Genomic DNA, 21,962 nt, shown 5'->3' on the forward strand with positions numbered 1-21,962 from the left:
TGGGGCCTTATTTTTAATTAATTTGAGAAAGGGTCTCATTATATTGCCCTGTGTGACCTTGAGCTTGAATTGTAGACCAGGCTGGTCTCAAACTCACAGAGATCTGTCTGCCTCTGCCTCCCGAGTGCTGGGATTAAAGGCGTGCATCACCACTGCTCAGCTAACTTTGCTGCTTTGGAAGAACCCTTCCTCATCTGACCATTTTCCTGGGAGAGGTACACATCAGGAGTAGCTTCCCTATTGGTTTTTCTTGGCTGTGGGATCCACTGACTGAACTTCCCATCGTTTATTTACTTGTGATCTCCCTTTTTATGAGTGTTTTGGTATTTCCAGGATTTCCACACGTGCTATGCTACCATAGTCATCTGTCATTGCTTTGAGATGAGCCAGTCTGGAAGATGCACTCTTAGGTGCAAAGGACCCAGGTGTTCATACCTTTCAGGGCTTTTCCTAATTGCCTTCCCCGGTGGTTCTGCCCACTTGCCCTTCATCAGCTGTATAGGGGACGTCCAGTTCCCCTGTGACCTCACCCATATTGGGCATAATGTGACTTTGTTTCTATAATCTGATGGTGACAGATAGTGCCAGTGTAGTTTTGATTTGTACTTGGAAGCCACCTCCACACCCCCTTATTCTGCTCTCTTCTAGGGACCTATTGCAGCTGGGAGGGGAGCTAGTCCGGACATCCCGGGCTATCCAGGAGGTGGGCCTGGGACTGAGTGCCAGCCTTCAGCGGGCTGAGAGCCAGGCTGAGGCGGCTCTGGAGAAGCAAACACTGCTGCAGGCCCAACTAGAGGAGCAGCTACGGGCCAAGCTGCTCCGGGAGAAGGACCTGGCCCAGCTGCAGGTGCAGAGTGACCTGGACAAGGCTGACCTTAGTGCCAGGTGGGTGGCAGCAGGCCCATCTGTGACCAACTCCCTTCCTGCAGAGGGTTCCCCTGGAGACTCAGAGAGGAGTGTGTTCACCAGGGCTGGGCCTTCCCCAGGTGAGCCTGGCTGGGCTTCCCAGGCACTGTGTTTGAGGTTCAGAGAACTGGGGTCTAGACATATAGGCAGTTAAACCTCTGATGACTTGAATGACCGCAACTCCTGCCCCCACTGCTCTCTCATGAGATACAGCCAGCTGCACCCTCATTCCCATTTTGCAGCTGAGAAATCAGAGGCCCCCAGGTAAGAAGTGACTTACTCCAGGTCCCATACCTGGGGAGGTGGATCCTAGGGTCCTTGTTCAGTTTTGGGAAACGCAGAGGACATATGCTGGTAAATTTGAGAAACTGAGGCAGCTCCCCCACTCACCTCTTTTGCTCCTTCCTCCAGAGTGACAGAGCTGGCCCTGTCTGTGGAGCAGCTTCAGAACCAGAACACAGAGAAGGATCAAGTCAACAGGACTCTTTCTGATAAGTTGGCGGCCCTGGTGAGATGTCTATGGCTATTGGCTGAGGGCCAGGCTGCTGGGAACATGTTGAATGTCTCATCCAGACTGCTGTCCTCACAGTGCATGCCAGGCTTTACACAGTGACATTCACCATCTCTGTGCCCTTCCACCCTCCCGCAGCAAGCCATTACACAGTTGAGGAAGCCAAAGCCCAGGGGTCTCCAATTCAATAGGTGGGGAGTCAGGACTTGGACCCTTTTTAGGCTCCCAGGGGAATGCCACTGCCTCCCCACCAGAAGCATACCTCCAGGGCACTGCCTGAGCTCCACACCCCTTTGTGGAGCAGGGTTTGGGCGCTTCACTAGGTCATGTGACTGGGACAGGGCACTGTACTTTTCTGGGCCTCATCTGTTCAGTGAGAGCAGCTGGCCTGTGGGTATGGTCATAACTGCTTCTCCAGAGGGGCAGGAAGAAGTGACTTCATCCCTCGTCAGAACTGTGACCAGCCTTTCTTGTCGCTAGGAGTCTCTGCGGGTCCAGGAGCAGGCAGCTCTGGACACTGAGGATGGAGAGGGACTGCAGCAGACACTGAGGGACTTGGCACAGGTATGCTACAGCCCACAAGGGGGGCCAATCCTGAGCCCCTGCCACACCCCTTGGGAGCTTTGGGATGTACTGGAAGTGGGTGGGGCCTATTCACCCTGGCTGCTGTCACCTCTGCTGGCTCACCCAGCCTTGCCCTGTGGAGCCCCTGTGAGAACTGTGAGGACACTGGAGGACAGTGAATGGTAGGCCTTGCATCGAGGGCTGCACTGTGGCAGAGGTGGACTCTGAAAGACTTCTTGGGAGAAGGGGCATGTGGGAAATGTCACATTGCCTCGCTTATACCTGTGACTAGTTAACCCCCCACTCCCCTTTTCTCCTTCCCTGCAAGGCTGCCCTATCGGACACAGAGAGTGGTGTCCAGCTCAGCAGCTCAGGGCACACTGCAGACACCTCTGATGGTAGCCTGCGGGGGCTCTCTGGCCCACGGACCCCCACCCCACCACGGCACTCCTCCCCGGGTCGAGGTCGTTCCCCGCGCAGAGGCCTGTCCCCAGCCTCCTCTGACTCCTCCATGCTCACGCTGATCCACTCCGCCCTGCACAAACGCCAGCTGCAGGTCCAGGTATAAACTGGGCCTGAGCATCCCTCACACAGCCAGGGACTATGGGGGCGGGGCTGGGGCCCTGAGAAACGACTGCTGATGGAGGGTTCTAGATAGAATCTGAGCCAGGAGTGCCTGGATGGCTGTGAGTGCGTCGGAAAAGGGGCTGGAGCTCTCAGAAATGGAGATAAAGCTTGGGGCCAGGATCCTAAGACAAATCCTGAACAGAGAATCTGAGCCTAGGACAAGGGAAGTCTGGGAACCAGAGGCGGGGTTGCGGGGGAGGAAACGAGGGGGCGGGGCCTGGGCCCTTGTGGGTGGGGTCAGTATCTAAGGGACAGTTTCCCTTGTCTGACCCTGGGGGCGCTAATTGGAGTTGCCCCGTTGGCAGAGAGGGGAGGGCACAGTGGAGGCATCCCCTATGCTGCCTCAGACACGTCCAACGCTATGGAGCTGTTAGGAGGGAGTGAATGGGTTCCTCCAGACCCTGTCACCCCCATACTCCAGGATATGCGTGGGCGCTATGAAGCCAGCCAGGAGCTACTGGGCACCGTGCGCAAGCAGCTCAGTGACAGCGAGGGAGAGCGGAGGGGCCTGGAGGAGCAGCTGCAGCGCCTGCAGGACCAGACAGCAGTCACAGCCCAGGCCCAAGAGGATGCACTGCGCGAGGCCCAGCGCCTGCGCAGTGCCAACGAGCTCCTGAGCAGGTGCGGGGCCTCCAGGCCAGGGAGGCGTTGGGTCTAGCTAGCCAGGCCTTTCAGCTAGAGGGTTCCTCCCCACCGTCCAGGTGAAAAAAAATTGACAGTTTTCAAGGAAGTAAAAAGTCAGTTCTTGTTATTCTAGCCACATTTCAAGTACCCCCCCATTGCCACATGTGGCTATAGAACATTCTAGAATTCTGCTCTCAGTGCTCTTCTGAACTGTTTCCTGTTGGTTAGTTGCCTCCTGCTGGGAATGGACCCAAGCCCGGTGCAAGTCAGGGAAGTACTCTCACTGAGCTACATCCCAGCCAAACTAAAAGCAGTTTTTTGTTGTTTATTTATTTTTATTTTTTAATATTTATTTATTATGTGTACAATATCCTGTCTGTGTGTATGCCTGCAGGCCAGAAGAGGGCACCAGCACCATTACAGATGGTTGTGAGCCTCCATGTGGTTGCTGGGAATTGAACTCAGGACCTTGGAAAGTGCCATCAGTGCACTTAACCACTGAGCCATCTCTCCAGCCCTGTTTATTTTTTATTATTTATCTGAGTTTTATATTTTTGAGACAGAGCTTCACTAGGCAGCCCTGGCTGGCACCTAGAGCTGCTATATAGCCTGAGCTGACCTTACACTTGGGGCAATCCTCCGGCCTCAGTGTCCTAAGTGCTGGATTGCGGATGTGAGCTAGTGGTTCCTGCTTTTCTTAGAGACTTGTTTGTTTGTTTTTGAGACAGGATCTCACTAGGTAGCCCTCGCTGGCCTCGACCTCCCAAAGTAGACCAGACTGGCCTTGAAAATTCCAGAGATCTGCCTGCCCCTGCCTTCCTAGTGCTGGGATTAAAGGTGTGCACCACTATGCCCAGCCCTGGTAGAGACTTTTTTTTTTAATTCAGATTTTTTTTAGATTTATTTATTTATTATGTATACAGTATTCTTAGTATTCTGTATGTATGCCTGCCTGCCAGAAGAGGGCACCATATCTCATTACAGATGGTTGTGAGCCACCATGTGGTTGCTGGGAATTGAACTCAGGACCTCTGGAAGAGCAACCAGTACTCTTAACCTCTGAGCCATTTCTCCAGTCCCGAGACTTTTAAAATGATGATGATGATGGTGGTGATGATGATGGTGATGATGAGTTGTATGTGGGTATGTGCTCTCCTAGAAACCAGAGCTACCAGCTAGATCCCTGTGGATCTGGAGTTTGAGGTGACTATGAGCTACCCAGGGTGGATGCTGAGAACCAAACTGGTCCTCTGCAACAGTGGGATGTACTCAAAAGAACTGATTCAGGAATGTTATCCTCTGATCTCCATTCATGTGCCTTGTTACACACACACCTTCACAGACAGAACAACAACAAAATTAAAGATGTTATAAAAATTTTTTTAAAGAGACACACGTTATCCTCTTGGCTGCCTGGTAGATTTTGGATTTTACTTACTTATTTATTTATTTTTGGTGTTGTTGCTTTTTCATTTTCTTTTTCTAAATAAAAACACCAAAACTAGGCACGGTGATGGATACCTTTAATTCCTATATTCTGGAGGCAGAGGCAGGCAGATCTCTGTGAGTTCTAGGCCAGCTGGGTCTATGTAGGAAGCTCCAGGCCAGTCAGGGTTACATAGTGAAACCTGTCTTAAACAAACAAACAAACACCAAGTCTCTAAGACAAGCAAGGACTGGTAGCTCACATCTGCAGTCCAGCACTTAGGACACTGAGGCAGGAAGATTGTCCCAAGAATGAGGTCATCCTAGGCTGTATAACAGTTCCAAACCAGCCGGGGCCACATAGTAAGACCAGCCTGATCTGCTAAGCGAGTTCCAGAGCTATACAGAAATACCCTATCTAGGAAAACAAAAACAAAACAGAAAGAGAGAGAGAAAAGGTAAACTCAAAGTGCGATCCCCCAACTCCCACCCTCACTCCCGCCTGCCTCACCTGTTCATCTTAACCCTGAGTTCTGCTTTTGCCTTCCATAGTCCTGGCAATATGGAAGCACAGTAGATGTGCATGTGTGCATTTGTATACCTACTGTGTTCCAGGATGTGTGGCAAGTGCTGCACCCGTGGTACCTCAAATTCATGTGAATCCGTCAGAGCTGTCTTCATACAGCTCGTGAAAGACTTTCTAGACTCAATTCTGAGTGTGGGTGGAGGTGACAGTGGCTTATCTGGGGCCAGGCCTTTGGCTTCCTTTTGTGGGAAGAAACTGGGCCTTTTAAATGGTAATATCGGGCTGGAGAGATGGCTCAGAGGTTAAGAGCATTGCCTGCTCTTCCAAAGGTCCTGAGTTCAATTCCCAGCAACCACATGGAGGCTCACAACCATCTATAATGGGGTCTGGTGCCTTCTTCTGGCCTGCAGGCTTACACACAGAATATTGTATACATAATAAATAAATATTTAAAAAAAAATAAATGGTAATATCTTTGGTGAGAAACCCATTTTGCATTCTGCAGTGTTTTTTTATTTTTTTTTTATTTTTTTGGTTTTTTGGGACAGGTTTCTCTGTAACTTTGGAGCCTGTCCTAGAACTCCTTCTGTAGACAAAGCTCTCAGAGATCTGCCTGTCACTACTCCCAAATGTCAGGATTAAAGACATGCGTCATCACTGCCTGGAACATTCTGCTGTCTTTATTTATTACTTATTTATTTATTATTATTTATCATATATACAGTGTTCTGCCTGTATGTTTGCTTTCATGCCACAAGAGGGCATTGGATCTCTTTGTAGATGGCTGTGAGCCACCATGTGGTTGCTGGGAATTGAACTCAGGACCTCTGGAAGAGCAGTCAGTGCTCTTAGCCTCTGAGCCATCTCTCCAGCCCCCTGTCTTAATATCATACCACAAGCTGTTTTCAGTTTGGTATTTAGTATATTTGGGGGTTGCCACTCTGTAGTAAAGAAGTGAGTAGCAGCTGGAGAGATGGCTCAGAGGTTAAGAGCACTGGCTGCTCTTCCAGAGGTCCTGAGTTCAATTCCCCTCCACATGGTGGCTCAAAACCATCTGTAATGAGATCTGGTGCCCTCTTCTGACCTACAGCATGCATGCAGACAGAACACTGTATATATAATTAATAAACAAATCTTTAAAAATATAAAAGAGGTAGATACCTCTTAGCCTGATCTCCAGGCCCCAGCTGACAAGGGAGCCCCCAGTCTGACAAGGTCCAGCCCCCAGCGCAGGACCACTGGAGTTGGGGAAGACATTCTCAGTGGCTCCCTCCTTCCTGTGTGTACATACTTCTGCTCCGTGCAGTGTGAAACTCTGGGATCCAGACAGATCAGTTCTGTTTGGAGGATGATAGATGGTGGGTGTTCCTGGCCATGCAGCTGAGAACTGGTATCCGAGGTGCCTGTGTGTCCCAGGAGCCTGTTCTGGCCTCTCCCACTTGCTAGAGTACTTGCAGCTGACAGCAGCGTCTTTACCCGTTCCTCTGGCCTCTAGGTCTGCAAACTGGGGAGAGAGCCATTCTCAGTGCCAGGTGGTATGAGATGAGTCAACTGTGAGAGGCATCAGGGAAGGCTTCCTGGAGGCAGTGTCCTGGAGGACAGAGGTTGTAGTCGGAATAGTCAGTTCAACCATTTTCTCTGGTAGACAGCAGCCTCAAAATGCCCTCTCCTCTCCTTGTGTGTCCTACAGGGAGAAGGGCAGCCTGGCCCACAACCTGCAGGTGACTCAGCAGCAGGCCGAGGAGCTACGCCAGGAGCTGGAAAAGCTTCAGGCTGCCCAGGAGGACCTGAGGCGCCAGCATACCCAGCTGGAGGACAAGCAAGAAGACACAGTGCAGGAGGGGGCCCGGGCCCGCAGAGAGCTGGAGCGCAGGTGGGTCCCTGCTCACCGAGGGTCCTTCAGTGCACCTCTTGGGAATGTGTGCATCATATTCTCTAGACTGCTTGCTGTTGTCTGGGGACGACATCATCTTTAGAGGACCCAATCCTGGGAGAGCTAGCTGTTGTCCAGTCTCGGTGTGATAGGAAAATCTCTGGCTGGAGTAGTCTGTGAGGCTGGACCATCTCAGCCAGCAAGCTGTTCAGTTTCCTCTGAATTCTGAGGAAACTGTGACAGAGGCATTCTGAGAGACTGGATCACCTGGGCCACCTGTTTTCATTGATGTCTGGTCCCCCTGCTCTGAAAACACACAAACTTTCAAAGGTAACATACATATCTATATTAACACAAGCATATGGACTGGGTATTATACATAGGCCAGGCAAAGATGATTTTTTGTTTTATTCTTGAGCAGGTAAAATATAAGTCATCTGCCTTGTAGTTTTCTAGGTTTATTTTATGTAGCCAGTACAGTCTTTTGTTTCCTGTGGAAACAAAAGCATAACCTCTTCCCCAAAACAATACATTTTCTGACTTCCATTTTAAAGTTAAGGCTTTCCTAAAGTATCTAGGGTGGCTTAATTCAGCAGTCCCTTCCACAACCCAGTGTCTCTTAGCAGCTGTCACTCTCTGTTCATTAGCATTCAAAAATGCAGAATTAGCAAAGCACCATATAAAGGTCAACTCTCTGTGTTATAATAATCCTTACATTTTAAAAGACTTTATTATTTATAAACTATTTTTTCTATTACTATCTATACCCATTTTCTTTCCAGCATCTAAGCACACTTTAAAACACTGCCTCTTAGAGGTTTTCTGTGTCTGGACGTGACTTTACTAAGCATCTGCAGTATATTCTGATGGTATGAGACAAATCTTAAACTATACAGCTGAAGTGTAGTTTAGTTAATGGCACTGGAGCTTGGCAGTCTGTATGCTGCCGAGCTTACCCCTGAAGACTTTGGTCACCAGGAAGATGTGCCAGGAAGACACATTTGTCTCTATGGTTCTGAACTTTTTTAAGTTTTCTCACACCTTATGTGGATCTATGTGGCCAGATGCCATATGTAGGTGGACTTTTCTTTTTGGACCGCCAGCTCACGGAGGGGGTGGAGAGATGACTGAGCAGTTAAGAGCACTTACTACTCTTCCAGAGGACCCAGGTTCAATTCCTAGCACCCACATGGCAGCTCAAAACTGTCTGTATCTCTTCTTCCAGGGGTTCTGACACCCTCATAAAGACATGCACACAGGAAAAACACCAGTGCATGTAAAATAAAAATTTAAAAAGTGACATGGAGACATTATTAATTATGAAAGCTCGACCTTAGCTTAGTCTTGTTTCTAACTAGGTCTTGTAACTTAACCCATATATATTTTTTAAGTTTTTGGAGCCTGTCCTGGAACTTGTTCTGTAGACCAGGCTGGCCTTGAACTCACAGAGATCCTCCTGTCTCTGCATCCCGAGTGCTATAACCCATATTGTTTAGTCTACATTCTTCCATGTGCTTGCTATCTAACTCGTCTCCATTTTGCCCTTCCTGGTTATTCCTCATCTGACTGGTGACTCTGCCTTTCTTCTTCCCAGAGCTCTCTCTATCCAGAAGTCCCTGCTATACCTCCTGCCTAACTATTGACCATTTAGCTTTTTATTAAACCAATCACAGTGGCACAACTTCACACAGTGTAAAGGAATATTCTATAACAGTCCTCTTTCGCACAGTCACAGGCAGCTGGAGCAGCTAGAAGTGAAGCGCTCAGGACTGGCTAAGGAGCTGGTGGAGGTGCGGGAGGCACTGAACAGCGCCATATTGCAGAGGGATGTGCTGCAGACAGAGAAGGCAGAGGTGGCCGAGGCACTGACCAAGGTGAGTCCAGCCAGCTGCACAACTCAGGATTTGTCCACTGGCCACAGACTGACCCCTCTCGGGCCACTGTCTGAGCATGTCACTGAGTCAGACTGACCTTTTATTTTTTATCTATTTATTTGTTACTGTGCTTTAAATCCACAGACCCCCCCCCCCCATGCTGTGTGTGTGGTGGGGTGCAAGTGTGTGCTGTGGCAGTTGCCTGGAAGTCAGGATAGCATTGGTGTCCATCCATGCCTTCCAACTTATTTATGGCCCATCCTTGTTCCCTGCTTTGTACACTAGCTGGATCTTGAACTTCTGGGGACTCTCCTGTCTTTTCCCCATCATGCTGTAGGAATGCTGGCATTATACTTGTTAACTTAGGCATACAGCTTGTATGTGGATTCTGGAGATTTGAACTCATGTCTTTATGCTTGAGCAGCAAGCATTTTACCCACTAAGCCATCTCCCTACCTCCACAGACAGACTTTTGACCCAGGGCATAGATCCCTCTTCTTCAGAGGCTCTTGGGACTGGAGCCTGAAGCTTAGGGTCACCTGTACCTCTCTGTGGAGATGGGTCCTGGGACTGAGGAAGTTGGGGCCATTGTCCTAAGAGTCCTCAGAAGGTGCTTGACCCACTTCTGGTGGCCTAGGTCTACATGATGGCCCCTAGACTGCAGCTGTAGTCTCTTCTGACCTCTGGCTCTGCCTTATGGTCCTTTCTTGAGCAGCTCTAGGGTATGAGGTGTCTTTGAGACAGCGTCCCAGTCTGTGGCCTTCTTTGATGGGATTACTTGACTCCTCTCAACCCTGCCGCCTTGGCCCCGACCCAGTTTGTCAGCGTCTGCTTGCCTGGGTTTCTCTCTGACATCTGCTTCCCTGTTCCCACCGTAGGCTGAGGCTGGCCGTGCACAGCTAGAGCTTTCCCTGACCAAGCTGAGGGCAGAGGAGGCCTCCCTGCGAGACTCCCTGTCCAAGTTGAGTGCCCTCAATGAGAGCCTCGCCCAGGACAAGCTGGAGTTAAACCGCCTCATGGCCCAGGTATACTGTGCACCAGCCACCTGTCTCCTCTGTCAAGCATGCTGGGGCTTCTACACCCTACCTGTCTGTCCTGCTATCCACCTCTCATCCTGTTTGTCTTTCTTTGTCTGTTTTGTGCATCATAGAGGGCCCTGCTGTATTTTGGTGCTTTGTACTCCACACTGTGGACATTCTTCCTTCAGCCTAGGGAGCCTTCCCTGGGCTGGCTGTGACCATTGGTGGGAATGGAGGGGCATCCCTGGTCCTGGTACGGTTCCCTTCCTCCCCCAGACCTTTATCCATATCCCACAGCTAGAGGAAGAAAAGGCGGCACTCCTGGGCCAACAGCAGCAGGCAGAACATGCTACTACATTGGCTCTAGAGGAGCAGGAACGATTGGAGCAGCTGAGACTGGAGCAGGAGGTGGAGCGGCAGGGCCTGGAGGGCTCTCTCTGTGCCGCTGAGCAGGTCCGGGAGGCGCTGGAGCAGCAGCTCCTTGCATTGCGCAGTGAACGCAGTCATCTGCAGGAGCAGTTGACCCAGGTGGGCTGAGCCCCAATCACATGTGTGGGTAGGGTTTCTGGCCACTCGTGTGCTACTCTGGGATAAGCCATAAGCCATAGGCTTAGGTGCTTGCCTCTGGGTGTATATGTACCTCACCTCTTCTAGCTAAGGGCCTTGAACTGTATCCTACATGTCTCTGCCATCCCATTTGTCTCTGAGGCTAAGATTCTGTCACTTAGAGGATGTGCTGGCTCTGAACCGTGCGTGGTGAAGATCTGTCATACGAAGAAAGTAGAGATTCAGGGAACTGGAGCCACATGGCTGGAAGGCAGCTTAGGGTTCCAGGCCTCCGGGGCCTGTGATGCAGCCTGTGTTCTGGGGTCCAGGGGGTCCTGTGAGGAAGGTACAGCTCCAGCTCTTCCCTGCAGCTTGCACAGCTGCTTTCCTTGCCTTGCTCTGTTCAGCTTCTTAGAAATTTTTGGGCACAGGGCTGAGTGAGTGACAAGGGCCCTTGTTTTTCCACATGTGTGCATTTGCAGGTGTAGACAAGGCTAGGGTTTGCCCTGGGCACACACAGCACACCAGTATAGAGTCAGTGCTCAACCCCTTAATCTTCTGCTACCGGGCCAGCACTGGACTAGACCCCGACATTAAAGTGCTGCACAGTGAACCAGCCAGGGCTCACTATCCCTGGATTGGCCAGCTCTCCCGGCAGCTGAATGGACGGGACCAGGAGCTGGAGCAGGCCCTGCGGGAGTCACAGCGGCAGGTGGAGGCACTGGAGCGCACGACCCGGGAGAAGGAGGCACTGGCCAAGGAGCGGGCTGGCCTGGCTGTGCAGCTGGCGGCAGCAGAGCGTGAGAGCCGGACCCTGTCAGAGGAGGCCCTTAGACTACGGTAAGGCACGGGCTTTGCCCAACTCCCAGCAGGGGGCATCCCTGGGGACACTTCCTGACCAGCCCCGCCCTGGGGTTAACCCAGAGGAGCAGTTACTTAGGAGCCATGCTTACCAACGCAGCCTAGATCAGGTGCAGTCTTCCTGGGGGAACCTGGGTTCTAGCTGGGCAGGTAGACTGGCATTTGGCCCATACTGGCTATACCCCGAGGCCCACACTCCTGGGGCAGGGAGGCTGAGTCCCAAGGCCTTGGGGAATGTGTGCTACAGCTTGGAGAAGGAAGCCCTGGAGAGCAGCCTGTTTGACGTGCAGAAGCAGCTGGCTCAGCTTGAAGCCCGCCGGGAGCAGTTAGAAGCTGACAGTCAAGCCCTGCTGCTGGCCAAGGAAACCCTGACGGGTACGAGGGTCTGGGTCCTGAGGAATATCTGGCTCCATACTAGAGGTTAGGAGTCCTCGGTGAGGTGTGTGGCAGACCTGGGTCCCTGAATAAGCCCTTCCTTCTCTGAGCTGTAGGTTCCTCTGACATCAGAGGTAGGGAGGGGGAATACCCACCTGCCTAACCTGTTGCCAGGATGAGGTGAAGGAGCTCGTGAAGGAAGGCCTTGGCAAAGTGCCTGACTCAGCCAACTGTGGCTGCTGTGTCTTCGTCATCAGGGAGGCTGGAGAGTTCTAAGGTCCCTATAGAACCATCAGCTGCTTCCATGAATCAGCCCCATGGCCCCAGCCCATGGTGCCCACATGCTTCCCACTCTCTAAATTCAATCCTTCCAGCTTCCCACTCTCTAAATTCAATCCTTCCAGCTCAGCGAATGTAAAGCTCAGCTAGCTAAGTACCCGCTTGGGTCGTGGGAATTGACTTTCCTGACTCAGACAGACCCGAGGAGGGCAGTGCACATGCTGACCAGGTGGGACACACCTTCCACTCGAGACCCCTCCGTGAGGTGCTGGCATTGCCACTGATGGAGACACTCCATAAAGCTAGACAACTTTTCTTGGTTTCTGGTCTTAGAGCATCGTCTTTGACAAGGATGAGGCTGTCATTTAAATAACAAGGCACATCATTTAAATGCAGTGACATGCTGGGATGTATGGAGTATTACCAGCTGCATGACCCAGCAAGCATGCCAATAATGGGTGTCACTGCAGTTTTGATAACCTTCCCCTCTATGTAGCACTTCTCATTGGGCATTTTACCCCTTGTATATGAGGGGAACAGAGCCAGTGAGCCCATACGGCAAGTGGGAAACTGGTATCCAGAGGGGGTGAGCTACTTCTCCAAGAAACCCAGTGTAGGTGCCAGGCAAGCTCTCTTCCCTCTAGTTTTGCCCATGTGGCTCATCTGGCCCGAGTCTCTTGTCCCAGAGGAAGATTGTGACTCAGCCCTGTCTTCCTGCTATCCTTGTGCAGGGGAGCTGGCAGGCCTGCGGCAGCAGGTTACAGCCACCGAAGAGAAAGCAGCCTTGGACAAAGAGCTGATGACCCAGAAGCTGGTGCAGGCTGAGCGGGAGGCCCAGGCCTCTCTGCGGGAGCAGCGAGCAGCTCACGAGGAAGACCTTGAGAGACTCCAGCGTGAGAAGGTTTGGTCAGCTGGGGAGGAGTAGGCAGGACTCTGAGCTTTACTGTCTCTGAGCTCTGGGGAGGCAGCTGTCTTGCTCTGCCTCCGTCTCTACATCCGTGTAACAGGACTTCATGTCTGCCATAGAAGTCCTGGGGACAGCTGGGAGATCTGTGGGAGTAAGTTGTCCTTATCAGCTATGTAGAGTTCCAGACCCCAAATTAACTCCAATTGTAGTGAACCTGATGGAAACCCACAACCATACCAAAACAAGGTCAGTATAGTATATAGCAGAAAGAGGCTGGTTGTGGTGGTACATACCTTTAATACTATCATTGAGAAGGCAGAAGCAGGCAGATCTTTGAGAGTTTGAGGCTAGCCTGGTCAACATAGTTCCAGAACAGCCAGGGCTATATGGTGAGACCTTGTCTCAAAACAAAACATACAGTAAAAAGCTACATTCATTTGCTAAAGTTCAAGAATGACAAGGCAGGGCATGCCAAGGAAGTCACTTGAACACTGATTCTATGCTTACATTTCCTGAGTCTGTGTCTGATCTTGGTTTCACTCCACTGATGCTGTTTAAGATTTTGTTCCTTCAGTTTTCCACCCATAGAAGTGGGGATAGATTGCTATGGGGTCTTGTATGTAAAGGAGTTAGCCTAGTGACCATTACTTAGTAAATTTCCTGTCAATTCCTGTTTTTGGGGTGCTCTCCAGAGTTGTCCGCAGGACAGGGGCCTCTAGAAACTGAGCCTGGTCAGGGCTGCCTCCAACAGTTTCATATTTCATATTCTACTTGCAGGGCAGTGGTGTGAGAGATGCCCCCTGAACCTCCTTCAATTAAGGTGGAAATTACCACATATGGTCTGTAGGTGTCAGGGTATCACCTGAAGAAGGTCTCACCTACTATCCTTCAGAAAGTTCTAGGGAACAGAACACCCGGAGAAAGCTGTCCTTTGTCATGGACTGTACCATGTTCAGGGAGCCATGCTCTGATCCCTGGTCCTGTCTGTCTTGACCTCATCAGTGCTCCCAAGTCTGTCTTCTCTCCAGCTTCTCTGCCAGTTTGGTCCCTGGAGCTCTGCCACTCTTGTAAGCAGCCCTACTCTGCACAACCCTCTAGCCGCTTGCACAGAGTGGGAGAGAGGGTACAGCAATTGCTGCTCTTCTAGGTTAAGTTCCTAGCACCCACATGACAGCTCACAATCATCCCTAACTTTTCTGTAACTTCAGTTCCAGGGAATCCAGCGCCATCATCTAACTTTTAGAGGCATCAGGAATGCACAGGGTACATAGACATCATGCAGACAAAACACCCATACACAGAAAATAAATAAATCTAAAAGAAAGTTTAAAAAATAAAATTCAGATTGACTTTGTCACCTTGGGGCTGAGGGTCCCTATTGTCCTGGTGTAACCCAGTGACTGTGCCTATGGCTTTGACCCATTGTTACCATGTCCCTGAGGATTCCTGAGGTTCCAGCCTGTTCTTCCCTCAAAGCCTCCAGGCTACATTCTGGCCTAGTTCTCTTCTTTCTGGATGGCTGCTGCTTTGTCTTCACCAGGGAGCGTTCTTATCCCCAGCCCAGGTTGCTGTGCCTCCTGCTGCATTCAAGGACCTGATGTGACTTGGTCACCCATCCTGCCTCTTAGCTGGGGGGGCGGGGTACTTGGGCCTTTTTCTGACCTGAAGTATGCAAGGGGCTTCCTGGGCTCTTCCTTGCATGTCACACGGCCTGGCTCTGGCTCTCAGGAGGCTGCATGGCGGGAACTGCAGGCAGAGCGGACTCAGCTGCAGGGCCAGCTGCAGCAGGAGCGGGAGGAGCTGCTGGCACGGATGGAGGCAGAGAAGGAGGAACTGAGTGAGGAGATCGCCGCGCTGCAGCAGGAGCGGGATGAAGGCCTGCTCCTGGCCGAGAGCGAGAAGCAGCAGGTTTGAGTCTGAGTGGCCTCTGCGGCTCTCCTGGCTCTGTCCAGCAAGTCCCCACACAACAGCTGGAGCCCAGCAATCAGCCAGTTTCTTCCTGGGCCTCAGTTTTCTCACCTGCAGGGTAGGAGAATTGGAGGCCTAGCACACAGTGGCAGTGACAGTAGACACGAGGCAAGCTGCCTCACAAGCTGCATGCCTGTGGAGGGTGCCCACAGGTGCTTGCTGACCCTTCCAATAGTTAATTCTTGGTTTCCGTAAGGTAATAGAGCATGGCAGACTGCAGCTGTCTGCTGTGTCACCCTGGCAAGTGACATTCTCCCTGAGCCATTGTTTTCTCTTCTGTAACATGGGAATCCCGAAAGTCTTTGCCCTGGGGTAGTTGAGGCATTAGTTTTTCTGTAGATCATGTTCACTTCCTGGGCCAGTGCTGCTACTGAATACCAGTGGGAGGCTAAGAGAAATAACTAGCCACCCACTAAGCCTTGTCTTCCTTGCCTCTGCCTAGGCCTTGTCCCTGAAGGAATCCGAGAAGACAGCACTGTCTGAGAAGTTGATGGGAACCCGGCACAGTCTGGCTGCCATCTCTCTGGAGATGGAACGTCAGAAGCGAGATGCCCAGAGCCGACAGGAGCAGGACCGGGTAAGTCGGCACCCAGGCCTTTATCCAAGGGAAAAGCAGCTTGCCTGGAGGGGCCCATCTGTGGGAAGGCCTGGTCTTGTCTTGGGGATGCTTCCAGGTTGTGGGGAAGGTCCAGCCCTTCCTTCAAGACCCAGCTGAGGGAAGTAGCTAATAACTCCACCTTGGTAAGACCACAAGTGTAGAGAGGCCAGCTTCCCCTCACCCCCTCATCCCCTCTCCCTCCACACAACTGAAGAATGATCAAGCTGTGGTGGCCCCCAAGGAGGGACTGCATTTTAGCCAGAGGGATAGGGCAGTGCAGTGGGGTTGGGGGGCCACATCAGGACTAAGTGTGAGGATCCTGACTGCCTCAGAACACAGTGAATGCCCTCACATCTGAGCTTCGAGACCTCCGGGCCCAGCTGGAGGAGGCCACTGCGGCCCATGCCCAGCAGGTGAAAGAACTCCAGGAGCAGACTGGGAACCTGGGCAGGCAGCGGGAGTCCAGCATGCGAGAGGTGAGCTGACACTGTCCTGGCTGCATGTGGAGTGCTGGGGTTGATCCCGTGAGTCCTGCAGTGAGGATAGACAGTGGCTAACCCAAATAGAAGGCAGTAGACATTTATTAAGCACCTGGTGTTTGCAGAGGGGGGTTGTGGGACTCATTCACTGGACAGTCCTAATGGGGACTGTTTTCAGGTTCCTGTACTGCTGCTGAGTCCAGTGTTCCTTGTCCCATACCATAACTGAGATCAGCCACCCACCTCAGATTAATGGGGCAGTGTTGGGACTGTGATATCCCCTAGCCAGGGAAGGGAGTGGCATATAAGCCTTTTCTGCCAGGGCCTTAGTCTGGGGGGTCCTGACCTTATTCTGGACCCACAGGCAGAAGAGCTGAGGAGTCAGCTACGCCTACTGGAGGACACCCGTGATGGGCTGCGGCGAGAGCTGCTGGAGGCTCAGCGCAAGGTTCGGGACAGCCAGGAGGGCTGTGAGGCCCAGCGCCAGGAGGCCAGTGAGCTGCGGCGCAGTCTGAGTGAGGGTACCAAGGAGCGTGAGGCCCTGCGGCGCTCCAACGAGGAGCTGAGGACTGCCGTGAAGAAGGCTGAGAGCGAGCGCATCAGGTGAGAGGTGCAGAGGGCGGCCTTGCTGACCACACCCCATCCTCTAGCAGTTAAGAACCCAACTGAACCAAGGCTCAGGGAACCATATACATGGTGAGTGTTGGTATGTATGTAAGCACAGCCTAGTGTCACTTCGGTGGCTTGTCTGTGGCAGAAAATGAACACGTGACAGCAGAGAGGGTTGGGTCACTCTGAGGCTTCACCTGTGTCAATAACCTTGGAAACTAAGCTCCCTCCTGGATTCCCTCATGTCCCTCTCCCTGCCAAGGGTTTTCCCCCAGCTGTGCTGGGTCAGTGCAAGGGCAGCCACGTGGGCAGGCAGCGCTTAGGCTACCCTGTGGCAAGATAGGGCCGGACCCACTAGGAGCCAGGAGAGAGTCTTGTGTACCGAGATGCAGATGACTGTACCAGGACTCAGCCTCTACCTTCTGTTCTCTCCAGTCTGAAGCTTGCCAATGAAGACAAGGAACAGAAGCTGGCTCTCCTGGAGGAGGCTCGAGTATCCATAGGCAAGGAGGCTGGAGAACTGCGGGCCTCGCTGCAGGAGGTGGAGCGGTCCAGGCTGGAGGCTCGCCGAGAGCTGCAGGAGCTTAGGCGACAGGTGCGGTCCTGGCTCCTGCCCTTCCACATGCTCTGGCCAGCAGCGGCCATCTCAGGAGGCTAGGTCCACTGTAAAATCAAGGCCTGGGCTGTAGCAAGCCTTTCACTTGACCTTGCCATTCATGGATGGGGTTTTGTGAGAGAACATACCCCTACTCACCCCAGAAGAGAACACACAACAGACCAAAGTAATGGTTGCCCCAAAGTCCACGTTGATGAATCAGTGAATTTTTATAGTAGTTGCAGGAGTGTGGGTGAGGAATCACTTACAGGAGCAGGGATGATGCAAAACTGGCCACATCACATAAACACCAACCCTGACACAGGCAGTTACTCCTGAAGGCTGCAGCTGGACAGGGAATCCCCTCCCTCATTGGTTGTTTATGCATCTGTAAGGCTGGGGATGGGCTTTTGAGTATTTTTCAGATTTCCATTCCCTCCTGAAAGTCTGTGTTTACCTCCTGGGTCTCAGGAGCCTCCCCTCCCTCACAGAGAGAGTTTTAGTTCAGAGGAAGCTGCTGTAGAGCAGAAGGGCTTTCAGGGGCCTTCTACCTGTGAACTGTGGAGACGCTGTGTGCCCTGTGTCCCATTCAGACTCAGGCGTCCCCACAGGGAGGCCCAGCATCTTGTCCAGTTCAAGAGGAACCTGAGCAATAAAGGATTAGCTCCGGGGAAGCAGGCCCAGCTAGCAGACGGCAGTGAGCCGAGAGCTGCTGCGTGCTTCCACTTTTATAGGCCACGGGGCTCTGCTTCCACCCTCTTTACTTACTGCTGTAAGAAAGCAGCCGCAACTTCCCAGCTACTGTGGAGACTGAGGCCAGAGGGGCATGGGTTCAAGGCCTGCCTGGGCTGCAAGGTCTGTTCAAGGAATGTCTTGACTTACTGAGGCCCTGTTCAAAATAAAAGGTAAAAATAGCAAGGCTATACATTACTAACTCAGTGAGAATGCTTGCCAGATGCGTGAAGTTCTGCGTTCACTGCCCTGTACTGCCAAGAAATAAAAGTAGGTCCTGGAGAGGTGGCTCAGCAGTTAAGAGCACTGACTGTTCTTGCAGAAGACCTGGGTTCGATTCCCATCACCTACATGGCAGATCATAACTATCTGTAAATCTAGTCCCAGGGTATTAATACCCTCTTCTTGGCCTCCACAGGGATATAAGGTACATAAACAGACATACAGGGACAAAGCATTTATACATATAAAAATAAATAAGTGAAAAATATTTTTTTTCCAAGACAGGGTTTCTCTGTATAACAACCTTAGCTGTCCTGGAACTTGCTTTATAGACCAGGTTGGCCTCAAACTCAGAGATCTGTCCGTCTCTGCGTCCCAAGTGCTGGCATTAAAGGTGTGTGCCACCATACCCGGTATAAAATTTTTTAAAAATGAAAATATCCATAAGAGGTTGAGTGTGTAGCTCTGTGGCAGGGTGCTTGCCCCACACGCCCAAAGCCTGTGTTTGCTCTCCAGTACAAGATGGGAGATGTGCACACACACACACGTCCTCTGCTGGAACATGAACACGGAGTGTGCTCCAGTCCACCTTTGTGAACACAGATTGAACCTCATCTAATTATCACGTGTCAGGAAACACTGTTTTCCTCTGTGGTTTTGTTTCATTGTGTTTTAGTTTTGAGCCATTTTCTGTTGTTTGAAAATGGAAGAGCTGTCCTTGCCTTAGTAGAAGCAGGAGGTGGCTGAACTTGTCTGCAGGCTGTAGGGTGCTGATTCGGACTAGATCCCTACCCCATCACCAGCAAGCACTGATCAAGTGTCTGCTGTTTGCTGGGCATGGCCAGCGCACTGGAACGTCAAGCTTTCCCCCCTTAAGGGGAGGGAACAGGAAACAGCCTTGATAGCTACAGTGGAGACATAGTGTCATAGCTAAAGACCGACGCTCTAAGATATAATGCCTTCTCACCTCAGACCCTCCAAGCCCCTCAAGTCAGCAGCCAAGTGGCTGGTGTCATGTGCTGGGCTCTGTGGGGAGCATGCTGAATGCTGATCTGTCAGGCCTACTCTAGTCCTGTGGGGTGGGTGGTCCTTGCCCCACCTGCTCCTGGGAAGAAACAGGCTTAGAATGCACCCCTTGCCTGGGATCATATACCAGTCTGCTGCTTGTGGGCTGTGTAGTAGGCTAGTCATTCCGTGCTCTGGCCTGTCTTCTCTTCAGTGAAATCAGGGTTAAACATACAGGGACAATTGACGGTAAATTCAGTTGGTGTAAGTGCTTAGAACAAGAAGCACTCTGGTTTACAGAGACCTTGGGTGTTGTGGTTTCCAGCTGTAGTTGCTAGCTTGGTTGGATGTCAACCTCTTCCCTGCTGTCACCCTCACATCCAACCCCCATCAAGTGACATACAAGCCACTGGGGCAAGGTGCCTGGCATGAGCTGAGTTCAGTGAGCCCCTATGGACTCGGAATATTAAAGTTGAGGCCTACATCCTAGGTCAGTCTATTCCGAGAGCCTCCTGGGCCAGGATTGGGCAGAACTGTAGGGCCCAGCTGACCTCCCTGTGTGCTCTGGTTCACAGATGAAGGTGCTGGACAGTGATAATGCCAGGCTGGGCCGGGAGCTGGCAGACCTGCAGAGCCGCTTGACCCTGGGTGAGCGGGCAGAGAAGGAGAGCCGGCGAGAGGTTCTGGGCTTGCGGCAGAAGTTGCTAAAACGTGAGAGCAGCCTGGAGGCCTTGAAGCAGGAGGTAACTGGGCAGGGGGGTGGGTTGGCCAGGGGAGGGTGGGCTACTGTCTGCCTGTGTCTTTCCTGTGGAGGAGTGTGCTGAGCCTGCTACTTTGGGACCCTCCCTCAGTTGTATTAATACTAACAAGCAAAAGAATCTGTAGGCCTAATGTGTGCAGACACCAAAAGGTCATGGAAAGTTGATTTCCCACGGCCTGCTCATGAGACAGGTAATGGAAACCCCATTTCACTAGGAGAACCATGCAGGCTCAGAAAGGTCAAGACATCTACCCAATGTCACACAGTGTGACTTTGACTTAGACACTCTCTCTGTGTTTCAAAGTGCTCATTTACACCCAGGGAAGATGGGGTGAGAGGAAGAGCTGGTGCAGGGCCTGGTGTCCTGTAGAGGAGGGGCTGGTGCAGGGCCTGGTGTCCTGTAGAGGAGGGGCTGGTGCAGGGCCTGGTGTCCTGTAGAGGGGCTGGTGCAGGGCCTGGTGTCCTAGTGCTCTGTGGAGGAGCTTTCCTATGAACTAACGACTGTCAGAGGTGGCCCCTTCTCTTTACCAGAGGGCATCTTTCTGTGTGTTGCAAGTCTGTAATGGATGGCTTCTCCCTGTGTGGCCTTGGACAAATCACTTAACTTCTCTGTCCCTGTCTCTTTGTTTTGTTATGCCCAAATCCGCGAAGTCCCCACAAAAGCCTACGAGGAGACCCATATGTAAAAGCAAAGAGCCTTTATTTTAATCAAGTTTGCAAATGTTGTCTCTCTGCACGTCCAACATACTGGAATAAACAGAGAGCCACGAGCTCAATTAGAATAGGGTTTTATAGTAGTAAAGGTGGGGGTGAGGGATCTCTGAGGTTTAGGACCCCCCCCCATTGGCTGACATTTGTCTAGGGGTGTCCTGCTGAGTGTGTTTTGGCAGGTGTTCCTATCTACAGCAGTTGGAATGCCAGGCATTTCCTTTGAATGGTCTTTTCTTGGGTGGAGGTTGGGTAATCTCAGCTTGTGGTTCCTCCTGCAACCAGGCATTGCGTCAGGGTAAACTATTGAGACCCAGGCCTCTTATTAGATTTATTGATGGTCGAGTTCTGCTCTGGCAGGTGATAATGGTTGGAAGTAAAGAACTTCCTTTGGGTAACCTGCCCAGACTTGGTTTATCATGGCTGCCCCACAGTCTCATCATTGGTGGAAGAACTGTGACTCTTAGAGCAGCTTGGGGTCTTTGGGAAAGTAATTTCTGCCGGGCACTATGTGCACGTTCCTCTCTTCACCAACTGCACATTACACATGAACAGCAAGGACAAAGAAGCAAATTCAAATTACCCCTCCCTCTTCGGATGTTCTTTCCCTCCTAACAGAGTGGGGGCCACTAAAGGTACAGGTGGCAAGCACCAAGTGGGGACTGGGGGCTGCCTTGTGACTCGGTCTCCTGGCCTCACCTCTGCCCCAGCTCCAGGGATCCCAGAGGAAGCTGCAGGAGCAAGAGGCTGAGTTCCGGGCGCGTGAGCGAGGCCTGCTGGGCTCCCTGGAGGAGGCGCGTGGCACCGAGAAGAGGCAGCTGGATGTGGCCCGGGGCCTGGAGCTGAGGCTGGAGGCAGTGCGGGCTGAGACCTCTGAGCTGGGGCTGCGGTTGAGCGCAGCTGAGGGCCGGGCGCAAGGCCTGGAGGCCGAGCTTGCCCGCGTGGAGTCACAGCGGCGGGTGGCAGAGGCCCAGCTGGGTGGTCTGCGCTCTGCCCTGCGTCGGGGCCTGGGCCTGGGCCGAGTGTCCATGTCCCCAGCGCGGGAAGCACCCGCGGGAGGTGAGTGAAGCCACACTCCTTGGAGGGTGACACCCCCTGGCTGCTCTGGGCTCCTGGGTAACTTTGTTAAGGAGGGACTCTTAAGGTTTTTTTGCCTTTTCTGAATCTTTGAACCCCATCGTCTTTGTTTTATTTTATGTGTTTGTGAGAGTGTCTGCATATCTGTATGTGCATCACTTACATCATATCTTGCCTGGTGCTGGAGAAGGCCAGAAGAGAGAATTAGATCCCCTGAAGCTGGAGTTAACATGTTTGTGAACTGCCATGTAGGTGCTGGGAATCAAATCCAGGTTCTCTGCAAGAGTAGGTG

The 21,962-nt window shown here is 51.9% G+C and overlaps 1 protein-coding gene across 1 annotated transcript in view; it reads left to right on the forward strand.

Annotated features, from left to right (window-relative positions):
* The window catches only part of Crocc (ciliary rootlet coiled-coil, rootletin), a 41,501-nt gene that overhangs the window by 10,857 nt on the left and 8,682 nt on the right, over nucleotides 1-21,962 (forward strand). The window contains exons 9-27 of the mRNA XM_041652955.1: nucleotides 649-885; nucleotides 1,318-1,414; nucleotides 1,898-1,981; nucleotides 2,310-2,543; nucleotides 3,030-3,229; nucleotides 6,874-7,056; nucleotides 8,786-8,930; nucleotides 9,809-9,955; nucleotides 10,247-10,477; nucleotides 11,142-11,335; nucleotides 11,604-11,731; nucleotides 12,742-12,911; nucleotides 14,646-14,825; nucleotides 15,328-15,462; nucleotides 15,816-15,959; nucleotides 16,327-16,565; nucleotides 17,007-17,166; nucleotides 19,701-19,868; nucleotides 21,304-21,652. Of these exons, the coding sequence (XP_041508889.1) occupies nucleotides 649-885; nucleotides 1,318-1,414; nucleotides 1,898-1,981; nucleotides 2,310-2,543; nucleotides 3,030-3,229; nucleotides 6,874-7,056; nucleotides 8,786-8,930; nucleotides 9,809-9,955; nucleotides 10,247-10,477; nucleotides 11,142-11,335; nucleotides 11,604-11,731; nucleotides 12,742-12,911; nucleotides 14,646-14,825; nucleotides 15,328-15,462; nucleotides 15,816-15,959; nucleotides 16,327-16,565; nucleotides 17,007-17,166; nucleotides 19,701-19,868; nucleotides 21,304-21,652 (3,425 nt within the window). The remainder of the gene's footprint in view (nucleotides 1-648; nucleotides 886-1,317; nucleotides 1,415-1,897; nucleotides 1,982-2,309; nucleotides 2,544-3,029; nucleotides 3,230-6,873; nucleotides 7,057-8,785; nucleotides 8,931-9,808; nucleotides 9,956-10,246; nucleotides 10,478-11,141; nucleotides 11,336-11,603; nucleotides 11,732-12,741; nucleotides 12,912-14,645; nucleotides 14,826-15,327; nucleotides 15,463-15,815; nucleotides 15,960-16,326; nucleotides 16,566-17,006; nucleotides 17,167-19,700; nucleotides 19,869-21,303; nucleotides 21,653-21,962) is intronic.

Source organism: Microtus oregoni, unplaced genomic scaffold (assembly GCF_018167655.1).
Source record: "Microtus oregoni isolate MIOR12 unplaced genomic scaffold, Mior012 000005F_ref0000423, whole genome shotgun sequence".
In the NCBI taxonomy this organism is placed as follows: Eukaryota; Metazoa; Chordata; class Mammalia; order Rodentia; family Cricetidae; genus Microtus; species Microtus oregoni.